At 47.2% G+C, this 19,269-nt stretch overlaps 1 protein-coding gene across 2 annotated transcripts; it reads left to right on the top strand.

The window, feature by feature from the left end:
• The first annotated feature begins 288 nt into the window (after positions 1–288).
• Positions 289–13,968, top strand: MIER2 (MIER family member 2). 2 transcript variants are annotated; one of them, XM_062596399.1, is made up of 13 exons: positions 289–385; positions 1,053–1,140; positions 1,696–1,847; positions 2,648–2,773; positions 3,216–3,339; positions 4,108–4,217; positions 4,891–4,960; positions 6,337–6,488; positions 7,336–7,417; positions 7,521–7,615; positions 8,416–8,519; positions 9,600–9,736; positions 10,736–13,968. In XM_062596399.1, exons 3-13 carry the CDS (start codon positions 1,704–1,706, stop codon positions 11,209–11,211), a joined length of 1,620 nt encoding a protein of 539 aa, XP_062452383.1. In that variant the 5' UTR covers positions 289–385; positions 1,053–1,140; positions 1,696–1,703; the 3' UTR covers positions 11,212–13,968. The 2 variants fall into 2 exon arrangements, with proteins under 2 accessions (XP_062452383.1, XP_062452382.1); XM_062596398.1 differs by having other exon boundaries at positions 8,416–8,543.
• Positions 13,969–19,269: the final 5,301 nt, after the last annotated feature.

Below are 19,269 nucleotides of genomic sequence, written 5' to 3'. Positions count from 1 at the left end.
GTTGTTTTGTTTTTTTGTTTTGTTTTTGGGGGGGTTGTATGTACTTTGTTCTATTGGTGGAGAAGATATTTTGATTTTAACCTGTGTTTTGTATTTTGATTTTAACCTGACTAAGTGAGGAATAATGTTGCACGGCTGAGGATCATAAGAAAGATGTCATTGATGACTTGGAGGCTGACTGTGATTTTCTTCCATAGTCAGATGCTCTCAGTCAGGACAAAGGCATTGGTTAATTACCTGCTTGCTCCCTACCTAGGCTGAACTTGATGAACAGCATTTCCAAGTACATCAGTCCAAGGAGCAGCAGATGTTCTGGATTGTTATCCAGGGCTCAGTCCATATTGCTGTCTGAACTTCTCACCAAGCATTGAATGCCAGAAAGCAGGTGCCTGTTCTCAGTGTCTACCTGTCTCATCTTTTTCCCACCTTGTCCATGCCACTTGCAGTCATACCAGATTCCTTCACTGCCTGCTCAACTGTGAATTTCTTTGCTGACCCCTCTGAGCCTCCTAAAGGCAGTGAGGCACTGGAGAGAAGAGAGCATGTGTGTGGCTAGGCTTTTTCTGATTCCTTCTCCAAAGGGTGGAGTTTTGTTTACAGAAATGCTGTCTTTGAACGAGCATGATGTGTGGGGATTTTTGTTGCGTTTTTTTGTTTTTTTTTTTGTTTTGGGGTTTTTTTTGAGTAATGGTTTAGAGCCAAAATCCTTCTTTTCAGTGATCGTGTAAGCCATAAAGATCTGAGGTCTTAAACTGGTGAGAGGATAACTGCTAGAGGAGTGATGAAAATAAAATGGAGACACCACCATATGCAGTTAGAGACTGAGGAGAAGGTGATCAATACAGGAAATAGAAGGCTTAGAAGAGCTGTTAAATACTCTTGACTGAAGCTCTTTATACATAACACAGTTTCTGATGCTGCTCTGTGTGATTTCTATTACCTTTTTATTTGAAATTAAATTAATTGCTTTTGTTGGTGGAGTTAAGTTTCTGGAGGCATGCTCTTCTTTTTAAGAAGAGAGGTCTCAGCTGTATTTTTCTCTTTTCTTGAAGGCCTCGGTTGGCAGGCAGAGTCCAAGAGTGGTGCCATACCCAGCCCACAGTCTATGTCCTGGAGAGCCTGGCCTTCAGAGTGCAGCAGGTAGCCACAGTTTAAATATACTTCTGTTTGTTGGCCTGGTTTCCAGAGGAAACAGGGCTTGTGTGATCAGTCTGCCTCTTCCCTCCCTTTCTCCCTTAAATCTTTGAAACCTGTTAGTTGATTCTGATGGCATTTGACAGAGGAGAAAAGACATAAAGAAACCAAAGCTTCTACAAGTGTTTGTCAGTTCTTACAGTAAGTGGTAGATACGTTAAAAATGCCTGAAGTGAAGGAGAGGCTGCAGTGTGCATTCATATGTTACAATATTAAAGAATAGAGTCAGGAGAGAAAAATACCCAGAAAACCTTCAAATTCAGCTTTAAGTCAGTCATAGGACATGAACACGTAGGAAACCAGGCTTTGCTATTTAGTGGTTTTGGAAATACTTCTTTTGTTTTGTGTCTCCCAGCCCCCTCTCTCTTCTTTTCCACATAATCTCTTTCTCTGGTTTACCATGGCTGCACACACACAAGAAGGGGGTAATCCCAAGCGTTTTTGTACCTGAAGATTTGGTTTAGGGTGGGACTAGTATCCAGCTTTTTCTAATCCCTGCAGTTGTGTCAATGGGATCAGCTGATCATCGACTGAACCTAGCAGAGATCCTTTCACAGAACTATGGTATACGGGAAGAAAGGGAAGAAGAAGAAGATACTCAGGAGAAACAGAAATCCTTAGAAGAGCTGGAAAAGAGTTTCAGTGCCTCTCAGGTAAAGGCAGCAAGGGAGGGGAAGGGGAATTACCATTTGGATTTTCCTTTTTTCTTTGACAGTACTGGTGCCAGAGGCCTTCCTAGCAAGAAGGTTGCTGACTTTCCTGATATGCTGGTTATAAGCAGAGCTTAGGTCTGCTTAACAATGAGGCCAAGATGTGAACTGGGATAGGAAGGAGTTAGTTTGCCAACAGATGACAGCAGTAAAGTTTGGAGTCTTAATCTACCAGAAAGCCAATTTGATAAGATGGTTTTCGCCTACCTTACTGAAGAGCCATTAGCATCTGAGTGTATCTACAATGTCCATTTCACAGTGGAAGAAGCACAAAAAAGAGATGACTTGATCCTTCTGTGGAGTAGTCTTCATGGAGCCTTCAATGGAAAACAAAGCATAAAATTTCTTGGTGACAGATGGTCTCTTCAAGTTGGCACAACGATAGCATAGGGATTTGCTGTTTCCTTTTTTAATATAAATCCTGTTATACTGTTTAGCACTTCCTCACCAATACGAAATCTAGAATAAAAAAAAATATGTAAAAAGTGCCTTTGACCATATTACTTTGGGGTAAAAGTTCTTGGATTATCCATTGCTTTGAGAAGAGCAGGTTGTGATGGGTCCTGATAGACCATGCCTCCTTCTGGCCTCTGTCATTACACAGCATTATCCAAGGCAGTTCAGAGCCCCCAGAAGAGCAGAGCTGCCTTGATTGCCTCTGCATGTCTCTGTGTTTGCTACAGCTGATGTTGTACTTGGTGATTGTTCCATTCCTGATGAAGCTTTGTCCTCCTCTCGCTCAGAGCAGTGAAATGCCGTTCGAGGAGCTGCTTGCACTTTATGGCTATGAGGCATCAGATCCCGTCTCAGAGCAGGACAGTGAGAGCAATGATATCACTCCAAATCTCCCAGATATGACTCTAGATAAGGTAAGAGCAGCTGTCTGCTTGTGTGTACACTATTAACTTGTGCTATTGATTATTGTACTGTCTTAGAGTTTCAGTTGTCTAGTAGCTTCTCTGCATTCAGAGGTCTAGGACTTGTATTTCAGTGGGATTTAGCTAATGCCAGGGGAGGGTACCTGCCTAATTTTGGTGTCTCAGTAAGGAATGTCAGATGCAGAAAGGTGAATATAAGGAGTTCAGAGGAGACTAGAGGAAGGATAACTTTTAAAAAGAGCACTGTAAAAACCTTTTACAGAACACAAAATACAGTTCTTTGCACAAAGATGAGAATCTATGAAGATTCAGAGAAACTTTACATCTTCCCAGGTGAAGCTATGGCTCTAACTGAAGTATGCTTTACTTTAGGCCTCACCACACCCCTTTTTTAATTTAAAAATATTTTTCACTTTCTTGTTGTTGTTAAAAGGAACAAATAGCGAAGGATTTGCTTTCAGGGGAAGAAGAGGAGGAGACCCAGTCTTCAGCTGATGATCTGACTCCATCCGTCACATCCCATGATGCATCAGACTTATTCCCAAACCAGCCTGGCTGTATGTGTTGCTAATTTCTAAGTAACTGTTTTGTACTTAGATGAGAAGTGCAGGATAGGGCAAGAACTTATGTCTTTACTTTGTCACTAAGTTTCTTTGTAGTAAAAGTTTTTCACATTCTGCTGGGGCCTGTGAATAAACCAAAGCACTCATGTTTTTATCAAGCATTTAGCTAAAGCATGATGATATGGAGCACAGGTTAGCAGAGGGATCAGGAGAAGAATTATTTTTAGCCATAACTCTTAATGTTGAGAGTTTGCTACCTGCTTTAACTGTTGGGACAGCCACACAATTGAAATGGGTTGAGGAGCTTTTCTTTCACTGCCAGAGTTTTCTATGGAATAATCAAATGTTAGAATTGGGCAGAGAATTGCAGTCCAAAGGATCAGCACTTGATCTGATGTCTGTAGAAGAGAATGCGTTTAGCAGTGGTCTGATATATTGTGGCAATTCCTACGTATCTGTGATTCTAATATTAGGAATATACAGGAAGCCAAAGTACATGAGAGAGACTCAGCATAAAGTGATTTTACTCCTTCCTCTATAACTGCAGAGTGAGGGAGTCTGAGCTCCCCAGGTTGGTCAGTACCACCCAGTGGCAAGGGCACAAATTCTGTTGTTTAAAAGGAGAAAGTGAGAATCTGGTAAGTTGTCACTGAGGGCCGTACTTAAAGTAACTTGAGGACCAAAAATAAGGAGAGGGAATACAGAGCAAGCAATAGAAATAAACCATTTTATAGCTACAGAAAATCTTTCTTTCCCTCAAAGCAAACAACTTTCTTGCTGATGAAGACAAGGAGCCCTGTTCATCTCCATGTGCTTCCTCTATGGCTGAGGATTCAGAGGAGGATTCCATCCCATCCAATGAGTGTAAGAAGGTAAATGATCGAAGTGCATCCAGAAGGTAACTAACGCTATCTCTGCCTCAGTCTGAGGAATGCGTGGCACCAAAGACCAGTAATGTTCCCTGAGACTACCCCTTTAATTTTCTTGTGCTCACTGCCTTAAGTTTTGTGGAAGGCAGTAGCAGACATGGATTAAAAGTGTGCTTTTTGGTATGATCGTGAAATCTGTATCTGAAACTATTATCTGCTTCAGGTACAGAAAAGATCAGTGTGCCTTGGTAAGTCAAAACTGCACCCAGTAGCCCTGGAAAGGTGAAATGCTTTGCAGTATGCCCAACAGGAGCTATCTTACGCAACAGAGGAGCAGACTTCCAAATTAATTCTGAGTAGGAAGGTGGCAGGAAACCTGCTGCATTTTTTTTATCCTCAGCATTAGTTGAAGACTGGTTCTTTTCCATCTATGTGTATTTAACATTAAAAAAAAAAGTAAATCCCTAAGGTTCCATGGTATAATCTTGTTGTTTGTAAATCTTTTGGTTACCTTATAAAATAGTCAGGCTTCCCTAGAAAGAATAGTGACAGTGGAGACTTCTGATATATAAGTAAACCTCATGCTGTGGTAGACCCTAAACCGTGAAGTATATTTCAGTGCCTACATAGAGCACATTCTTCTTGGATTTACCACTTCTCTGTGATGATGTTTCAGGAGATCATGGTTGGACCTCAGTACCAAGCTACTGTTCCCATCCTCCACTTAAACAGACACAGTGAAAAAGGTGAGGCAGCTTACTTTATGTATCTTGTTTGGATGTAGGGCTGCTGGTATGGGCACTTCATGGGGCTCTGGTTTACCAGTTCAGTTCCATATCTCTAGGTTTGGCACTTCTAGGTGTTGATACCAAAAGTTATAGCTCTGTCAGAGCTAGCTTTAAACCAGCTTATTTGAATATGGCTAGTAGTACATCTACAGAAGCTTAAGGGCTCAGTCAAAACTGAATTGGTTTGACAGGTATGGAAGGGGGTGGTCACAGTTGTAAACAAAGAGAAGGGAATACACTACTTGAGATATTCTAATTTATTTACTTTTTTTCTAATTTTCTTCTAATTATTTCCTTACATCCTCATTAACAGGCAAAAGTTATTTTCATCCAGTATTCCGTGGAGTTGGTCAGTTTTCAGTTTGGTAGGGTGTCTGAAAAGTAGATGGAGGTGACTTGATTGGCAGATTGTGTCTAATAATAGTGCAGTACTACCATACTAGCACCAGCTGGTTGAGTTTGTGAAAAAGGTAGCTACCAGAAGGCCTGCTCTTTAGAAATGACTTGATTCCTCCCTGGTTCTTTTAGTGTAGCAGATTCTAGATGAGTTAGTTAAGGGAGATAAGATACCAGTTTTTAAAACAGTTTCAGGCTTATTCAATACAATGCTCAGAATTTTTTACTGTTACTGAATAAGGAAGTTTAGGGTGCTTTCAGCTTTCTGTGTTGAAGACACAGATTTGGTGCTTATTCCCTATTGCCTGCATGTTCGCATCAGCGTGAAATGAGAGGAAACCAATAACAGATCCAGTTGAGGTCCTTTTTGCACTCTATGTACTTCCTCTGACCTGATGTTAATAATCCTGCAGGGCAGGAGAGAATTGGTTCCTTTTTCTTTTAGAAATAAGTGAATAAAAAATAAAATGCTTGGTAATGTTTTTGTCTGAATAGAAAAATTTCTTTGACTTATGCTGATTTTTATTGCAGAGTTTTTTTTTTTCCTCGCTTCCCTTTGTGCTGTTGCTTCACTTAAACACCTCTCTGCATTGTTACGTGCTGTGTTCTTACGGACTAAGAGCCTTGAAAGCTGAAAGGGGCAAGAATCACTTAAAAATGCTGCTGCTATTCTGTGTGGGTGGAGGAGCATTGCAAACTAGCATGGGGTAGGACAACCTTGCAGCTGCTTAGTTTTTTGTCTAGGGCAGAGAGAGAGTCTGCAGCCTAGGCCAGAGTCAGGAGGCAAAATGCTCTGCCTTCATGTTGGTGGTTGTAAGCTCTAGTGGTTGTAAGCTATAAGCCAGGCTGGACTCTAAGCAAAGATTTACTCTCTCCATCTCTCAAAAGCAGTGAAGTACTTTGTTTGATTAGCTTATTTCAGTATTTTGTTCTGTTAGTGTATGAGAATGAAGATCAGCTGCTTTGGGACCCAAACATACTGCCTGAGAGAGAGGTTGAAGAGTTCCTGTACCGTGCAGTGAAGCGGAGATGGGATGAGCTGTCTAGCAACACCCTCCCAGAAGGAGAGATGGTGAAGGACAATGAACAGGTAAATACAGAGGCTTCCTGCAGCCAAAAGATAATCAAATGATGCTGGCATAGTACATAGTGGAATGCTGCTGTTGGAGATGGAAAGTGTGAACAGGTTACTTCTGAGCTGTTGAAATGAGGGACAGGTCCTACAGAGATCCTGAATGAGACGACTCACTTAAAAGAGAGTGAGACCTTGCTCCTGTGATCCTCTCCTGCTTCATGGATGAGTGAGAGACTGCTTCTCACCTGCAGGCCAAGGAGGCTACTCACCCTGCGCTGTGCAGTTTTGAGGAGATAGGAAGTGGCCATGGTGGATCAGACCGCAGGCTTGTCTAGCTTAGTATTTTTTTCTCCAAGGCAGTTAACAGCTACTTGTGGAAAGAATATAACAGACTGGCCAAAGTAGAAGGTAGATACTGTTCTGACTATATTCCCCAAATAACCTTAAAAACTCTGAGCCAGTGCTTGCAGCAGGATAATACTTTTGGACCAATCCTCTATAAAATTGTTAGATTCTTTTTGAAGCCAGCAGAAGATCAAAAGTTTGGCAAAGAAACTTCAGAGCAGTTCATTCGCCTTTAAATTAGCCAGATTAGATTCTCTTATTAAGACCTGATATCTGCAGAAACACAGAGGCACTAGTATTTAGAGCTGCTAATAGAACTGCTTCTGTTCATTTCCAGGGTTTATAATCCAGTACCCTGGATTATAAAAAGTGGAACAATCTGTGCTGGTGGTCAAGATTGGGATAGTTTTTATGTGGTTTCTGGGGGAAAAAACATGTTTTACAAGGCAGATAAAATGAGCAGGTTTGCTTGTTGCTGTGGCACATGCTGTCAGTCATATTTTCTTTTGTTTCCTAGGCTCTATATGAATTGGTTAAATGCAACTTCAATGCCGAAGAGGCACTACGGCGGTTACGGTTCAATGTGAAGGTTATCAGAGGTGAGAAACCGTCATATTTGGATTCTACCTCAAACGTCAAGGTACATGCAACTTTTTCGAGGTTCTATGGATATCCTTCAATTCGTCTTTCCTTCTGTTATAGATGAGCTTTGTGCCTGGAGTGAAGAAGAGTGTAGAAATTTTGAACATGGCTTCAGGGTCCATGGGAAAAACTTTCATCTTATCCAAGCAAACAAGGTAAGGATGATTACCCCTGCATTGCACTAAGACGAAGGGAAGGAGGCATGTGCATTTGCGCCAGAAATACGTTTTGAGCCTTGACTAATGCAGGAAGCTTAGGACTGCTGAGTTCCAATCCCAGACTTTGTGTTGACTCATACTAGCAGGTGATGGGCTGTTCACTGCCCTGCTCTGCCTTATTTTCCAGGTGGGAGAAGTCACAAACAACACTGACCTACATGAGTGATGTCAGTTAATTACTGATTAGCCCTTTCTGGAGTCTCAAAAGTTCTTTCCAAACTCTCAGCCCTTGCAGTACTTCTGTGAATGAGTGAGTTGAGCATGTGGATGTTTTGTAAAGTCCCCTGGGGTCCTCTAGAATGAAAGATGTTTTTGTAGGGAGAAGTGGGCCCCAGGACATTGCTGCTGTGCTGGGAGTTGGCAGAACCAGAGAGTCCAGTTCTACCACTGATTCATTGTGGGCATGTTGACAATGGCCAGTGAAAATGGATGGAATTTTGCTCTTTTGTTGTTAACTGTGCTACTGGAAGCACAGGGAAGTCCTGCGTAAATGTACTGTGTGTGAACCCACACTGGGGTCTGCAAGAACAATTATGCACCATGGGGAGTTGCTTCTCCGGGCGATACGACCTTGGAAATTTCAGTATCTGCTTCTATTCTGCAGTGTAGATGTGTCCACAGTGACATAAATCACTGTGATGCATTTAATTTTCTGTACTGGTAAAATGGCAGAACAATCCTTGCTTTGTGAGACATAGCTTGATGCTTGCAGTTCTGACTATGATGTTTCCCCTCAGGTCCGCACCCGGTCGGTAGGAGAATGTGTGGAGTATTACTACATGTGGAAGAAGTCAGAGCGCTATGACTACTTCACTCAGCAGACTCGTTTAGGAAGGAAGAAGTACGTCCTCCATCCTGGAGCCACGTGCGTGGAATATTCTCACACTAAAATTAGTAATACTGACTTCCTAGTGAAGATCTCTGCTGCAAAGCACCTCTACTTTAACAACTGTGCCTTCTGCTCTAGAAGGGTGGTAGCGTGGAGAGATACATTGTGTGTACTCAGAACATAGACTACCGCTGGTGTGGAGAAGGGCGGCAAAACCAATTATTTGCTAGGATGTGGACATTCTTGTGTCAGAAAATACTGTTTTGTTTCAGAAAAATGTGTTCACAAGAAAGATTAAGGTCAGATAAAGATAGATAAAGATCAGATAAAGAAAGATAAGGTCAGAGATTCAGTACTGATCTCAAGAAATAACTCAGTGCAATGAAGTTTTGGGAAGGGAATTTTGTAAGTGCAAAAATATTCTGTTTCTGAAAATTTGGAGCCTAAATTAATTTCTTTCTTTGCCCACCACCGTTTGAGGTAGATCGTTCATTTCAAAATCTATGCTAATTACAGCAAATACTATTCAAAGAAGTTGAAACTGAAATGTTTTTAAAAGATCGAAATGAAATATTTCAGTTGAATCAATTAAAGATCTTAGATATTAGACCATGAAAATATATGAAATCTTGGCTTTTTTTCTCCTGACTGAAGACAGGAAAATATCTGAAGTCTCAGAAATTCTTCTTCTTGTCTCTTTGCTAGCACACTAACATTGTTACAACCCATTGCAGTCATTCTATGGAGATGACTGTTCCCTGGGGACAGTATTTGACCATTTATTACATTATGGAAGGGGCTGAGGCTTATGGAGATGTGGGGGCAGGCAGAGCTCTTTGTTTTGGAAAGCTGCAGAGCCCATGCTGGCTTAACGTGTGCTGGTCTTAGCCCTGCTGACTTAATTGCAATCACCTCAGTGCAGAATCTAAATTAGGCTCTGCAGACTAGGAGAGGAATGGATGTTCATTCTGGTGAGGCCCTTTCGGCCCCATTGCTTTGTCTGTTGGTGGGTTTTAATCTCGATCATTGTTTTCCCTGCCTGCATCTCTCTGCTTAATGGATGGTTGCAATACTATCTGTCTTTCCCCACAGGGATTTCACTGACAATGACTTGGATGGGGGTGAAGTAGAAAATGCTAGTCGTTCTCGGAGCTCCCCGCCAATTCCCTCTGCCACTAGCTGCCTGGACTCTCACTTTGGTCAAGATCAGCTAGCAATTGAGAGTGCAGGTAACTTCTTCTTTCCTGTCTGTCGTGCCTCTCAGCAGCATACAGCCTTCTTTGCCTTTCTCTTATCTCCATGATCCAGCTGTTGCTCTTCTTCTCTCACCTTGCCAATGTGTTTGCTTTCTGTTCTCTATCAAATACCAGTCCAGTACAGCTTGGTGTGAGTAAAGGAGACTTGTCTGTCTCTGCAATGACCAGCGGTGATCTTAAAAGATTTGGTCCTGCTTCAGGGCACAGACACCTGACCTAAACAATTCCTGAAGTAAGGGAATTTGCACTACTTCAGACACCTGAATTAGGTATTTGCTTCCAGTACACTCACTTTAGTTAGTGGAGACAGACAACTCCTCCAGACACTGGTTTAGGGCACTACAAATCATACTGTGCCTGTGAACTGCTTTCAGAGAGCTGGTCTTTCCTTCTGCTAACTGCAAAGGCAGGACTCCGAAGTTCTGTGTAATGCACCCCACCTTCCTAAGGTCCCTGTTCTGTTGTTCAGTGGTGACCCTGTCAGGTGGAGCATGAGGTTTACAGACTGTTGTTGGAAGAGCTAATTCAGACTGGCTCTGAGAAGAATTTTGGCCTGAAATGGATTAATCCCCTTTCACCATTTTACCACAGACTGGGGCTTTGTGTAGGTACCTCCCAAGGGGTGTAGGGTTGGGAGGACAGGATTAGGGGGTTGGGCATGTCTTGGAATGTCTCTGTGAGATTTCCTTTAATTTCCATAGAAAAACTGATGTCCTCTCATCTGCTGGCTGTATCTTGCTTTTCTTCAGTAGTTGCTGGTGGGGATCTTCATTGCTACAGTAAAAACACAAGTGGCTATGCTGTATTGTGCCATCAAATTCATGTTGTTGTGGTTAGTTGGGATTGAATTGAGGTCTATTTTCATGTGTTACAGACCAACTCTAGTTTTCTTTCACTTGCTGTTCCTCACCCTTTCTCCCTGCTTGTCTGGCTATCCATCTCCCATATGTTTCCCTCTTTTGTGGTATGCAGAGCCCCTGAGCGTGGAGAGCACAGCCTGCAGCCTGGGCAGCATGAGTGAATCGGGGCAGGGTTATGAATGCAGTACTCCTTCAGAGACAAATTGTTCCTTCGACCCCACAGAGGAGACATCGTCAGGCACCATCTCAGCTCCTTGCACACGACATACTGTCAACCCCTCAGAAACGGGGCTCTATGCTTTGCCACCAGCAGTATCAGGACTAGCAGAGAAGCAGGAGACGTTGCAGAGCTCTAGTGAGACGATAACTATGGACTTCACTCTCCCTGCAGATATTAATGAGGATTTGCCTTTAATTGCTGGCCCTGTGGATTTGGACAGAGACCCAGAGGCAGTGGTGGCCCCTGCGCAAGTGTCCTTATCGGTCACAGATTTTGGCCTCATTGGCATCGGAGATGTAAATAATTTTCTGACTGCTCATCAGGCCTGCCCAGCACCTGTGGCTCGGTCAGAGCCTTTGTCACAGTGAGAATCTCCAGTCACAAACTTCTCACAGACCCAGCAAGGACTTTGACTTGACTGAGTGAAATCCTGGAACTTCCCCTGTTCCATTGGGATGGTTTGGAGCTGTTGGTCGGAGTCCGTCTTTCCATCCTCCTTGATCCAAGGCTACAGTGAAACCAAACACATTTCTGCTCTAGTGTTTTCTGGCACAATCACACAAAGCTGGTGGCTGGCTTAAGTGAGGGGAAAGCCCATGACCCCCCAGTTCATTGCCCATATGTCGCCCCGGGTAATGCCAAGCTGTTCAAAGAGTCCCTGCCCTCAGGACAGTGGAATTGTCCTTTGGCACCAGTGGAACAGCCTGGTACAGGGAAGATTTTTTCAGAACAGGGATATATCATGGGCACTTCAGGGGCTGGGGTAGAGGATGCAGTCTGACGACCTGAGAGCTTAGGAAATCAACGGGAAGCACAGTCCACCCAGGCTGGAGGGCTGTTTGCCTGCAGCGATGGGCATGGTGATGCCAAAGGAAGATGAGTTGTGGCTGTTCATCCACAGATACTGTGTCTCAATAGAAGTCACTCTCACTGTTCCTCTTCTAACAGCTACCTTGCACCTACTGAGCTGTGAATCGTGACAGGGATGCACATTGCTGTTTTCTAACCTTTTTGAGCTGTTCCTATCTGTCTGCCCACACCACTGCCAGCTCTAGATAAGATGTGGCCTCTTCCAGCCCTTTGGCTAAAGCTTCAGGTCTTGGAAAGAGGTACTGCGTGGTGAAGTAGCATTGTGTGCACTTAGTCCTTCCCACCCTTCCTTCTAGTGCTCTGCCATCGGCTGGGCCATGGAGAACTTGTACTAGAAATAAAGGGAGTGTATAGACTGACAAAGTGATGTTGGCCCTCAGTGCTGCAGTGCTGCCACTTGTGTTATTGGCAGTGAAAGACTTGACCCTTCCTGGTTCTGCTGCAATACAAGAGGGTTAAGTGAAGATAAAAACCTGTGCAACTTAGCAGCTCATTCCAAGCAGGTTGTCAGCTGTGAAAGAAGGAAAGAGGAGGACCAGAACATGGGAAGGGATGGCAAGAAGGGGGTGGTTCTTACTCTGTTGGATGACTGAAGCTAGAATCCTGAAAGGGAGAAATGGAGAAGCAAAAGCTGCTTCTGAGCAGAAGATGTCTGTAAGGAGGTAGCTCTCACCAGCTGTTCTGTCTCCAGCATGTGCCCTGCGCCTCTCTGGAGCAGTGGTATTGAACCTGGGCAAGCTGAAAGCATGCATCCTCAAAAGGCAGGTGGGCTTTCAGCCCTGCTATCTCATTGGAATGGGTGGGATTTACCCATAGCAGGACTGTGCATCCTCATTACTGGTTTGTGGGAGCACACTGCACACATCCCAGGGAGGAGATTTCTTAGCTCCAAGGGCATCATGTCTAGGAAACCTGTGCTAGCAGAGACCAAGGCAGGAAAGCACACCAATCCCTGGGCTTCCCTTCCCCTTTCTACCCCACTGTGCTCTTCTGAGATGTCACAAAACGAAGCTCTCTGTTTTCTGAGAGAAAAGTAGTGATGTTTCGAGGCGGTGACAAAGGTGGCAATGCGTGCCAGTGAGGTGGCCAGATGCTGGCACACGGTGTTGGAGTTCAGAGCTTCTTAGCTTCCCAGGTGTGTTCCAGATCTGGGGTTTGCCACTGGCTTAAATTCACATTCGCTTTTCCCTTGTGCAGAGAACACTGCCTACCAGCTTGCTGGGCAGTGCTCTGATGCAGATGTTCCCCTCCTCCAGCCACTTTTTGCATTTGGGAAAGGGGCTTGTGATGAGATTTTTGCTTATTTTGGTAGATGCCTTCTGGTTGTGACCTTGCAGTTAGTTTTGCTGTCTGCAGACTTGAAAGATGACTAAAACCATTAGCCTGGATCTTCCCCCTTACCCAGCCATGCGTAGATGTATTCACCCCTGTAGTGTGAGCATGGAGACGGCATCAGACAGCTTCCCAAGATGACTTAGCATCAGATCTTGTCTTATTCCAAACCCCAGATCTGTTTTGCCTGTGTTGCCAGGGATTTGTTTTGGTCCATGGCCAACTCTGCTTAGAGGTGCTGAGTCCAAACACAGTTGTTTTGACCAGGCATCACTTTGTGAAGCAGATATGCTAAATCTGAGGTCTCTACACTGGCTGCTCCCAATTGCTGGAAAGAGAGAGCAAATATTCATGCTTGCTCCATAGTGGAACTTCCCCGGGCTGTAATTCCCCTTTTCTGGGGGAGAGAGGAAGCTTCCCTGGCTGAAAGGAGGAGGCAGGGGGAGAGAATCTGGAGCCCTCCCAGGGAGGGCTAGGCCTTGGCATCTCCTCTCCATCTGTCAAGAACTTCTTTAGTTTTCTTGAAACCATTTTTACTTTGGTTTGTTTCAAGCCCTAATGACAGGAGAGGGGAGGGAGAAATGTTTCTTATTTATGTTCTTCAGTGTTGTTTACAGATTCGCATGGGGTCTTTCAACATGAGTATGGCGCTCTTTCCATATAACATTTTGGGAAAGGGGTGGAAAGGGCTGGGACAGGGAGGGGGGTCACTTTTGGTTTGGGATTTTTTTGGTTGTTTTTTTCTTTTGGTTTGGGGGTTTTCTTTTTCCTTCTTAAAAAGCACATTCACTTTGAGCCACTCTTAATGCTGGACTCTTTTCCAACCCCCCCCCCCAAGCCCTACACTGTGAAGTGATACTGCCTTGAAGACCCCTCGCCGTTATTTATTTAATTAAAAACCTAATTTGAAAGTGAGCAGGAAACCTGTCTTGTTTTTTTTTTTTTTTTGGGGGGGGGGGAGGACAGTGAGGTGTCACAGTCCTGTATATCATGATGGCAAAAGTGGGGAAAGGGATCTTTGTCTTTTCTGTCTGATTCTTCCCCTACCCTGGGAAAGTGCTGTGTGCACAGAAGAGCATTCTGGAAGCTGTAGACAGAAGATGTCCTTGTTCAGCTGTATGTGATCTCTAAGAGAAAGAGCTTCAAGGACAGGTTGTATGGCTAAACACTGATTCCGGTCTGTCCTCTGGGAGTTGGCAGATCAGGTAGCAGTCTTGGAGCCCCTGCAGGATTATGTCCTTCCATCTTGGATGCTCAGATTACCCACTGATGCCTGCATCAGAACAGCCCAGGGAGTCCTGGTATATTCCTCATGTAGAAGCTGAACTTGACCTGTTCTTTAACACACCTAGTTCTACTTTGTGAAGAGCATCTTCATCCAAGGATCAGTGAAGAACTGGTACCTCCAGCCTGCTCTGCCCTGCCCATCTCAGGTCAGTGGTGAGATACAGGTGGTCCCCGTGGCAGGAGTCTGAGTGAGCCAGCCCCAGTGACTGCTGTTCTTTGTCGCATGAGGGTTTGGGGCTGGTTCACAGGTTACCTGCTTTGTGTTGCTTGGCCCCTGCTCTCCTCACCAAGCCAGGAGAGATCTAGTCCCAGGTAGATACAGTCCCTAGCTGAAACATCCGGTCCCCAAACTCACATTAGAAGACCTTCCAGTGCTTCATACCAGAGATGCCATCATAGCCTGGAAGGAGGCCCAGCTTCCTTGGCTTCATTTACCCTCCCAGTTCTGTGCGTAGAGTGGGAGGGAGCTGTTCATTGCTCTTACAGGTGCCCTGACTCCCCTGAAACTATGGCAACACTTGGAGAGTCAAGGTGTGTGGGGGGGTGCCTATCCACGTCTCACTGGCTTCAGCCAGAAATAACATCCTGGAGGTGAGGGAAATGTTCCTGCTAGAACTGCTTTGTATGCTTCTGCAGGAAGGCTTGTTCCTCACCACTAACAAAGCCCCTCTGTTTTGTCAGAAAACCCTTGACTTTGGTTCCCTGCACCAGCTCTGATGTCTGTTACTGTCAGCCCCTTTGGTCTGTGGAGCACTCCAAAAATTGGTGCAGTGAATCGGATAGTGCCTGAGGCCAGCCCAGATCTCTGGGCAGTGCTGGGGAGGAACTTGGACTGGCTGGTTGCTGCAGTGTAATGCTATCCTCCTTCTGTGACTGGACAGGTTGGACATTCTCTCACCTTCTGTCCAAAAGGTTTGGGGTGTGAGAAAGGGGCTCTCAGGACTGTTCTGCTCCTGGGTGCTCTCACTCACAGTCCCCTGCCCAGCTGGAAAATTCCATCCCTCCTTCCCCCTCCTCCCCCCAACCAGCAGAAAATGGGCAAACCAACCCTTCTCTTTTGGAAACTCTCCATCCTCTGCATTTCTTGTGGCAGCTCAGCTAGGTAGGGCAGAGGTGGCTGCCTGGCAGAATGCGGGAATGCAGCTCTTGTGCCTGGTGCCCCATGGCTGCAGCAGGGTATGAGAGGAGCAGAGCATCCCTGCTGCAGCAACAGGAATAGCCTTTGGTGTAGTGTAGCACCCTGGGGCTCGGAGCACAGCTGGAGCTCATCCTCATCTGTCCCTGAAAACAGGAGGGCCTGATAGCAGCTACTGCATCGGATTCTGGACGTGCAGGCTGGCTCCTGCTCTGCTGCAGCAGAAGCCAATGGTGTGAAAGTGGGCACTTCCAAGGGTGCAATAGACAGGAGGATGTTCCCTGCTTCCTTTTTGGCCAGGAGAAAGAGGCTCCTTCAGGAGCAGAGCTGGGCTCAGCCTGTGACAGGAATTCAAGATTTGTTCCCTGGGCTTTTCTGTCACTCTCCTGCTCCAGCGTCACAGTGGCCCACCTGCCCTTTGCTGCGAGATCTGTGGTGGCGTTAGGATGCACTTTGCATTTGAATGTCCTGGGCGGGGGAGAGCTGTGTTTGTTTTTCAGGAGCCAGCGTATTAACAGCCCTTGCAGAAGGCAGTAAGTGTTTTGTGGGAATTTGGCAGGATCCAGAGAACCCAACAGGAACAACCTGCTGCTCCATCCCCTCCTGCCACAACCCTGGCAAGGACCTCTGGGGTGCATCGCTCAGCCCCTAGTGCAGGACTCAAGAAGCTGCAGCTCAGAGGGACAGCCAGAATGCCAGGGCAGGCTGCTGGAAGCACCAGCCCTGCTGTGTAGTCAGTGCCCAGGAGCGCCCAAGACTGGGATCCATCCCAGGTGCACAAAAATCTTGCAATGGAATCATAGTAGGAAAACATCACTTCTGGGAGTCTGAAATGTTGTTGCAGAGATGTTTGGAAACTGGCAAACTCATTACTGAGTCGGAGGCTGAACACAACTCAATCCTCAACTGCTCCCACCTTGTCTTCTTGCCACCCCCAGCTTTGTCCCAGCAACTTCGCTGCTCTAAGTAGTAGAAGGAGACTGCAGTGGCAAGCTGTGATGCTGCAGAGATGCAAGAGCTGGAATGCTTTCTCCTTGCTAGAAATGCTGTAGAAACTTTGGCTTTGAGCCAGATGACAAAATCAGGTATGTAACTCTGCTTTCCAAACAGTTTTAGCAACATTGCCTTCTGCACAACACTCATGATGCCTAAACAACCCCATCAGCCAGCTGAAGCCCTGAGGCCTTTGCAGCAGCACCTGCAGCCCCATGATGGCACGTCTAGTGCAGCTGTTGCTCAGTTTTGCACCAGACTCTGCCCTTTCATCCATAGCTGGGCAGTGGGGCTGCAGCAGCGCATCCTGCGGTGGTGCAGCCATGTGCAGCAGCTGCAGCTGTGGTGCTTCGACAGCAGAGGGCAATCGTTCCACTCCTGCACAGCTGGATGTGTGCACTGAGCCCCGTATGCCACTGCGCGTGCACTGGCCATGGGCCTGTCCTTCCTGCTCAGGGCCCTGGACTGTGAGTCCCTGCTCCATCCTGTCTCCAAACATCCGGTGTTTGCAGCTCTTAATGGGATTTCCAAGTGCTCAGGGAGACTACAGCAATCTCCAGAAGAGCCACATCTTGTTCCTCTGTGTCCCAGCACTCCACCCAGCCTTATCAGGCAGGAAGGTCTGACCTTCGCTACCTGCTTCGTTAAATGCTTGGGACTGCCAGCTCAGCTCCAGCTGCTGCTCCCCTGCAGCACGCTGACGGAGGAGCCATGTTTCACCACTCAGCTCAGCCCTGGGGTGCTGCTCTCCCCTTGCTCCACTGGCTCTGGTATGCGTGATGATGCTGTTCACCTCCTGAGCACTTCTCTGTGCCAGCCACATGGGAGCCAGCAGGTAGCAGAGGGGGGAGAGAGATGCTCACTGCTGTGCTGAGCCTCCGTGGCCCAGGGGACCGGGAGCCCAGAGCACGGCTCCACAGCCCCCTGTTCACAGCCTGGAGGTGCCAGGCTGATGGAAATGAGCTTGTACCAGTGCTGGGGAGGTTTGCAGGGCTGTTTTCTTGTTCCAAAGATACCATGGCACACATTTGCGGAAATAAGATGAGCTCCTGCTGCCCATCACACAGGGACTCATGTTGCCGGGACAGAGATGGCCCAACATGGGTGGGAACAGCCACTTCTCCATGCCATCACTCACCCTGTGGACTCCTCCATCCACTGCTCCCAAGGGAGAGCCAGGGCTGGGCAAGGATGTGCTGGGAACCCAGGCTGCCCAGCTGCAGCAGAAGCAGCTCAGCGGCCATCCCTGCTTGGGGCCATGCTGGGCCCCCCACCTCCCTGGCACTATCTGATGGCATCACGTGGGGCAAAGTCTTCCCTGCAGGGTCACTCCATGGGGCCGTGCTTGGCAGAGCCGGAGCCTCAGCTTGGCTGCCCTTCCTGCCCTGCTCCATGCAGAGCTGCCAGAACGCAGCCTGAAGCGGGGGGTAAACCTTCCCTGCTGCAGTGCTTGGCAGGCTGGGGCAGGAATGCAGCAGGCAAACTGACTCGGATCAGGCTGGAGCAGAGGCATGGGTCTGCTGCGAGCAGAGGGAAGCTGGCAAGTGATCCTGCTCCTCTCCTTAAATCCCAGGGCATCCCAAGAGAGTTTCCAGCTCTGCCAGCTTCCCACAACAGCCTTGGGATTTTCCACAGGCTACTCATGGTGGACTTATATAAACCAGGCCAGTAGCTATCATTTGGGTGGTTTCTGTATTATTTACATTTCCTTCTGCTCCTAACCAAAAGTCAGGCCTGGATCTGGCACCAGGAACAAACAGGCCAGCTGTGACCATCCCTGTCCCCAGTGGGGAGCCATGCTTGGAGCTCTGCTCCTGCTCTGCTCCAGGCACTGCCGGCTCAGCAGGATTCCGGCCCCAGCTGGCTAGTGCTTTGGGCTTGTCTTGCTCTGACAATGTCCAGGTTACAGGAAAGTACCACTGTGCATTCCTGCAGTTCAATTATGGTTCAAAACAAACTCTTCCCGTGTTTAAATCTGGCTTCCTCCACTTCCCGATGTTCCTCGTGGCAGCCTTTCTCTGCTGCATCTCTGGGTGTCTCATCCTGGGGAATCTTTGTTCCTTCCAACAGACATTGCAACTGAGTCAGCACCTTATCTGCTTTGCAATAAACAGATTGCTGCACCACCGCTCCTGCAGCCAGTACATTTCTGTGGTTGCATTTTTTGCTCTCCAGTTTTTCCTTGTTTCCCCTTTTTTCTTAGAAAAGGAGACTGGAGCTGCCAGGATGCATGCTGCTCCCATATGAGGCCTCTCTGCCCTTTGCCACAGCAGTGGGGAGGAAGTGGAGCTCAGGACTGCAGCACAGGACAGGGGGTCCGACCTCCCTCTGGGGGCCCTGGAGCCAGATGACTCCAACACAGTCTGTGGGGGCCGGGTGGGAGAGTTGCCCCAGGACTCGCTCGGCGTCCGTGGTGCCTCATGCTGCCCGTCACGATGCTCCTTTCCCATCTCCTGCTCCTGTGAGGTCACCTCCTTCCCCTTCCCGAGCTTCCCCCTCTCCGCTTTTTTGTCTTCTCTCCTTTGCAGGCGCTGCCAGGGTATTTGGCCCTGGCAGGGACGCAGGAAAGTTTAAACAAACACTCCCGGCCTCTCCGGCGGCAGCGCTGTGGGAGCTCCGCGGCAGGGAGCCGTCCGGGGGCCCTCGGGGGGCCGCGGGCCGATAGGGGCCCCGCCGCGCGCTGCCCCGCGCCGCACCTCTGCCCCCCAGCCCCGCACCCCCACCCTCTGCCCCCACGACGCCCCCCCGCCCCGCCCCGCGGGCGGGGGTACCGGCCTGCGGTGCCGCCCCGTCCCGCCCCGGTGCCGCC

The sequence above is a fragment of the Rhea pennata genome, chromosome 27 (assembly GCF_028389875.1).
Source record: "Rhea pennata isolate bPtePen1 chromosome 27, bPtePen1.pri, whole genome shotgun sequence".
Classification (NCBI taxonomy): domain Eukaryota; kingdom Metazoa; phylum Chordata; class Aves; order Rheiformes; family Rheidae; genus Rhea; species Rhea pennata.
Note: the sequence above shows the minus strand (reverse complement) of the source record. Positions and strands in the feature narration are given on the sequence as shown.

Coding starts and splice junctions, on each gene's coding strand:
- MIER2 (XM_062596398.1), top strand. CDS start 1,704: ATGGGATCAGCTGATCATCGACTGAACCTAGCAGAGATCCTTTCACAG. Junction 3,340..4,107: donor ATTCCCAAACCAGCCTGGCT/GTATGTGTTGCT, acceptor TTTCCCTCAAAG/CAAACAACTTTCTTGCTGAT. Junction 4,961..6,336: donor AAACAGACACAGTGAAAAAG/GTGAGGCAGCTT, acceptor TTGTTCTGTTAG/TGTATGAGAATGAAGATCAG.